Here is a 6,000-nt window from a genome sequence, read left to right as displayed (position 1 = left end):
CACTCCATTTTTAAAATCTTGTCCAACCCTTAGCCATTACTCCATTTTGAAGTTGAACTTTTTTTATTTATAAAATGGTCATTTGACTCTTTAATGTTTTTATTTCTTACTTAAATAATATTTAAAATGATACAATAACATGAAAATAGTATATTCCACAAAGGATTATTTAATAATTTTAAATAAATAAATAAAATAACAAAAAACATAAATAATTAAAATAAAAATAAAAATAACATAAAATATGTAATTTAATAATCTGGAAAATCCATTCCGGATCCGCTAAGGTCGGTGAAATATTTAATTTAAATAATTTATATTTTAATTATTTATCGTAAACATAAAATAGTTGGGTTAATTGGTAAATTTTTATAAGTCTAAGATTTTATTTGCAATTATTAATAAAATAAAAATGAAATCATTTAAGAAATATTATTTTTGAAGTAGAAAATGGAGTAATACATTAGAGTAAAACCTTACTCTATTTTGGTGTTGCACTTTTTCGAAGTAAAAAATGAGTTAATACATTGGAGATGTTGTAAGGACAACTTTAACGGAGAGGGTCCAAGTTTCTAAAAAAATAAAAAAGTAATATTCTAATGAACATTGTATTTTTCAGTTTCTTTTAAATACTAAAATCCATAAATAATTGACATCTGTCAAACCCAATTTCTAAAAACTCTGTGCAGAGGACTCATGCATCTTCTCTCACCCACTTTTTTATTATTTTTATTTTTTTTGAATTGAAGAAACTTACTTTAAAAACCACCGTTGGACTTGTTCTAACAATGAAAAAACAGTTTTTTATTTGTTTGATATTACTTTTCTATGAAAATATATTGTGGTGGGCAAAAAACTCATTTCCTATATTTTTATTAATTAGAAACCATTTTTTGGTAATATACTTGGAAACAAAGTTAATAAATCTATATATGAACACAAGTATCTATTATTATTATTTTCTTCTTTTTAAGTTCATAAGTGTTTTTGAAAAACTGTGAGGCTAATGACTGGCCTGTGCAGTCCACAAACCATAGACAGGATAAAAGTGGGATATGTAAACATTAGGAGGTCCATCCTTTTTGAATGATTTCCTTTTATTGGCTCTGATGTCTTTGGAATGGTTTGTTTGGATGGGTTTGATGACATTATAAAATAAAAAGGGTCAGAACTCAGAGGGCAACACAACGAATAGGTTGCTATGTGGGGCTCATGCAGTTGCTTCTTCTGCCCACTGCCGGTTCTCCTGTCAATTCGCTTCCTCTAACCTCTGTCTTATATTATGTTTCATTTATAAATACAAACTCAAATAAGAACATTTATTACTTGTTGCAGGTTAAAATGTGGATAGTACGAATATAGCAATCTTAGATGGGTTTACATAATTTAATATAATATTTTAATCTGATTTTGTTATACAATCAAATTTTCATTTAAAAGTGAACTAACTAAAAATAACAAATATTTTCACAATTTTTCATGAATATTTTATAAATTTCCTTTTAATTCTGAATTACAAATGTCTTTCTCATTCAAAATTTGATATTCCGAGTAAGGAAAATTTTACTTTCAATATATATATATATGCACACATTTTGTTGAATAAATTTTACACTTTACCCAACCAAAGTTGTAAATTGGATCATAATAGACAGTAAATCGTCAGATTTGGATGGGATAATATAGAGTACAACCCCAGTTTTTAATACAATGAACTAAATGTGACCCCAATTTCCGGCGTTCGTAAGTAATCATACGATCTACATGTGTAATATACCCTACGTTGCACGGAAGCTTCATCGGACGTCCGCTTCCCGCTTCGGAACCGGAATCGGAATCGGAATCTTGTGGAAGCTTGCGGAATCTCGCTTCCAAAACGTTTCTAAAATATTCTCTTTAAAAACTTGTTGGAAGCTTACGATTCCGTTTTGGAATCACGCTTCCGTTTTTAAAAAAAAATGCAATGTATATCAATAAAATATAAAACCGTAGTTTTAATCTATATAAAATAAAAAATCAATAGTAATGAATATTGAGTTATTAATATACAAATATTAAAAATAATACTATAAATTATCTTTATGCATTGAGATTTTTTATTAAAGATATAGCACATATTGAAATATATTGTGTCAATTATTTATGAAGTATTAAAACTAATTAATATAATATTTTTTGTAAACTTCATTTATGTGTATTTTTACAGTTTTAATATAAAATCATTTCAAAAATATTATAAATGAATGAATGCTTTATTTTAAATTTAAATCATATAATTTTTAGTCCTAATTTTTTCAAAAATTAATAATTATATATATATATTTATATTTATTTATATATGGATATACGCTTCCAACACGTACCCGCTTCCTAATATTTTTAAAAAATCTCGCTTCTGCGCTTCCTTACGCTTCCGTTTCCACGTATCTGCTTCCGTTTCCATGTAACATAGAATATACCTCAAAAATCACAACTTAAACGATAATATAATCTAATCTGAATTGAGTTATTATTTTTGTTTTCTTGTTTACTTATAGACAAATAAGAAATGAGTAATCTTATTACAATCATGGAAACTTTCAAATTCATATACCTAACCGATACACAAATTGAGGCAAACTAAAAGAAATGTAATGTTTAATTCCCTTTATAATCTCATTCCATAAACGGAAATATTTTCTATCTTATCCAACTTAAGTAGGTAAATGGGTATCACTATCATGACTGTCTGGTTTATAAAGAAGAAAACGTATATTTCATAATAAAGCTATTTAGAAGATGTTTGAACAGAAATAATAAACATATGAACCAGTAAATGCATGATGACAAAAGAAAACTAACAAACGGAATTCACCACAAATCCCAAAAATACAATAATTCAGCTACAATATTTTAGTTTATTCAGCTACAATATTTTTTAGTTTTGAGTTTTTGACACGAATTCGACATATATACGAAAACTAATTATTATTTTCTGACATCTTGGTGTATATATAAGAGAACCATAACTCTCTAACCACAAAGACAAAGAAAAATGATGAAACTCTTCTTGGTGGTGGCGATATGTGTTGCCCTTTTCTTGAGCCTCACAGATTTTTCCGGCAAGAGTCCAAAACATGGGGAGTCAATGCTGACTGTTCATTTCCCTGAGTTCCGTCTGATTCCGACCACCGGAGCTTCAGGACCAGAGAGTTTTGTCTTTGATATCTCCGGTGAAGGTCCTTACACAGGTTTATCTGACGGTCGAATTGTTAAGTGGATAGCTAATGAGAGCCGTTGGATCGATTTCGCCGTCACCACACCAACAAGGTACACAGTCTTTTTTGTGATCTAATTGTATCCACCAACTCCTTGTGTCCCATTCAAATTATCAATCTAAAAAAAAAAAAATTATCAATCTAAATAAAATCACATCCTTGGGAATTTCAACTTTTCAATAATGGTTAACTTTAATCTTTTAAGTTTATGAATTTATCTATAGTCTTATTTAAAAAAAACGAATTTATATATAGTCTTTTGTTTGATACAGTTAGTTATGAATTCCAGACTAATGACAGGTACTTCTTTTGTTTCTGCATATGTACTTGAACTTTAACTTTCTGATTCACAGTTTGTTATTCGGACATGCATGTGAAGTTTCCATTCTTAGGGGACTCTAGAACTCAGTTGCATGTGCAGTATATATATTATATTTGACAATGCAACTTAATTGCTTCTTTTATTTTCTTTGAAATTTTTTTCCCTCTGTTGTAAAATGCTCACAGCTAAAGAACTGAGTCACGAAATAGAAAATGATGTAGTCTTTTTATTTACTAGGAGTCATGAGCTTACAACCCCTTGGTTACATACTTACATAAGATAGGATATGAATGTGTTATTGACGTTTTGGCCTTCAGGGGTTCAGATTTGTTATAAAAAATTGATACATATTGCAAAGATTATAATATATACTTTTTAATATACGAAAATGTCTCTCTTCAGTAACGATTATGCAATCCTTAATACTAATAGCAGAGAAAAAACAAGTATGAAAAAATAATTACTGCTAACGGGGATTTTACACTTGGATCTCCTTTACCCTTGGATGGCCATTTATGTTTTGACTAAATGCAGAGAAGGTTGTGAGGGCCCGCACGAGCACCAACGAACGGAGGACGTGTGTGGTCGACCATTGGGGCTGGCCTTTGAAAAATCCACAGGTGATCTTTATATAGCCGATGCGTATATGGGCCTTCTTAAAGTTGGCCGAGAAGGTGGTTTAGCGAATCAGATGTTAACACGTCAGCTGGATGAGCCACTTAGGTTTACCAACGGACTGGATGTTGATCCACGGACCAGAGTAGTATACTTTACCGATAGTAGTTCTGTTTATCAACGGAGGTAAAATTCTGCAAAATTTAATAATCCTAAAGAAAAGAATTCTGTGAAAATTAATTTTAAAAAGGTTATATAGGATATACACATGCATTATACATATACCTTAATAGAACGTTTTTATGGTTATGTGCCCGAATTATTTAAATCCTCATAATACATTATAGAATACCAGATTTTAAAACACTGGTAAAAAGTGTAGGTGTTATATTTATACTGTATTTTTTTAGGAATTATATAGGAGTGATGATGAGTGGGGACAGAACTGGGAGACTGATGAAATACGACCCAAACACAAAACAAGTGACAACTCTTCTAAGCAACCTTGCGTTCCCCAACGGCGTCGTTCTAAGCCAAAATGGTGAGTACCTTCTCGTGGCCGAGACTGCCAAGTGTCGGATCCTACGTTACTGGCTGAACGACACGACGTCGGCTTCTAAGTCTCGCGAGAGCTATGAGATTTTCTCCGACCGGCTTCCTGGGTTCCCAGACAACATAAAGAGGAGTCCACGAGGCGGGTTCTGGATAGGCGTGAACACGAAACACACAAAGCTGACAAAGTTTGCCATGTCTAACGTGTGGCTAGGGCGCGCCGCCTTGGGATTATCGGTGGATTGGATGAAGGTCCACTCGTTCTGGGCCAGCTACAAAGGGAACGGGATGGCCGTAAGGTTGAGTGAGGGTAGTGGCGCAATATCAGAGGTCTTTGAGGGTAAAAATGGAAACAGGTGGATGTCTATAAGTGAGGTTGAGGAGAGGGACAGAACTCTATGGGTTGGATCGGTGAATACTCCTTTTGTTGGCATGTATAAAATCTAAAAACAATGCAAAACCTTTTGTATTAAGCAAACAAGCTCATTTTTAAAAAATGAAATTCATATATTTATCAAAAATAAACAAACAATGCAAATAAGCGTTTCCATCATTATCTTAGGGTCTGACTGGTTCAAACGCAGCGGTTGCGGCTGCGGACGTTTGCGGATGCGGGTGGTTGCGGTTTCTAGCGGTTTTAAGAGATTTGTACGACTGGTTCTGCGGTTAGAAATTGGTGCGTTTGCGGGATATTTATGACTGGTTAACTACCAAATATAGTAACGGTTAAATAATAAATTAACAATATTTATATTTTATATAATTATAAAAATATCAAAAATCATAATATTATAATAAATATGTAAATTATATTTTCAAAGTTATAGTTTTAAATTTTTAAAATTATAGAAAATATTTTTATTTTAAAATTTGATAATATTAATTAAAATATAATAGATATATTTTAGTATTTTTATAATTCCATTTTAAAAAATTTATTAAATATTTTTATTTTTGTATTTATATGGTTTTAAAAAAAAAGAAAAAAAATTATCCTCCCGCAACCGTCCGCAACCGCAAACGCTAGCTGAAACCAGCTTTTGAATTTAAGAGGTTCGGAGCGGTTTGAAGCGATTTGTAGCGGTTTGTATGATTGTTTCAAAACGCTGACAACCGCTACCAATCGCAAAAGCTGCGTTTGCGGGTGGTAGCGGGGAAACCAATCAAGCTCTTACATTCATAACTAAAGATACAATTTCGCAAATTAGCGATATTTTTTGTTTCGTCATAACGTTTGGGACACTAACTAACAAA

General features: G+C 31.5%; 1 protein-coding gene across 1 annotated transcript; it reads left to right on the top strand.

Annotated features, from left to right (window-relative positions):
• Nucleotides 1-2,842: 2,842 nt before the first annotated feature.
• LOC106352788 (protein STRICTOSIDINE SYNTHASE-LIKE 2) lies at nucleotides 2,843-5,271 on the top strand. Its single transcript, XM_013792416.3, has 3 exons — nucleotides 2,843-3,309; nucleotides 4,114-4,380; nucleotides 4,605-5,271. Exons 1-3 carry the CDS (start codon nucleotides 3,035-3,037, stop codon nucleotides 5,191-5,193), a joined length of 1,131 nt encoding a protein of 376 aa, XP_013647870.2. The 5' UTR covers nucleotides 2,843-3,034; the 3' UTR covers nucleotides 5,194-5,271.
• Nucleotides 5,272-6,000: the final 729 nt, after the last annotated feature.

The sequence above is a fragment of the Brassica napus genome, chromosome A3 (genome assembly GCF_020379485.1).
Source record: "Brassica napus cultivar Da-Ae chromosome A3, Da-Ae, whole genome shotgun sequence".
NCBI lineage: Eukaryota > Viridiplantae > Streptophyta > Magnoliopsida > Brassicales > Brassicaceae > Brassica > Brassica napus.
This window is presented reverse-complemented; position numbering and strand designations above follow the sequence as displayed.

Coding starts and splice junctions, on each gene's coding strand:
- LOC106352788 (XM_013792416.3), top strand. CDS start 3,035: ATGATGAAACTCTTCTTGGTGGTGGCGATATGTGTTGCCCTTTTCTTG. Junction 3,310..4,113: donor GCCGTCACCACACCAACAAG/GTACACAGTCTT, acceptor GACTAAATGCAG/AGAAGGTTGTGAGGGCCCGC. Junction 4,381..4,604: donor AGTTCTGTTTATCAACGGAG/GTAAAATTCTGC, acceptor GTATTTTTTTAG/GAATTATATAGGAGTGATGA.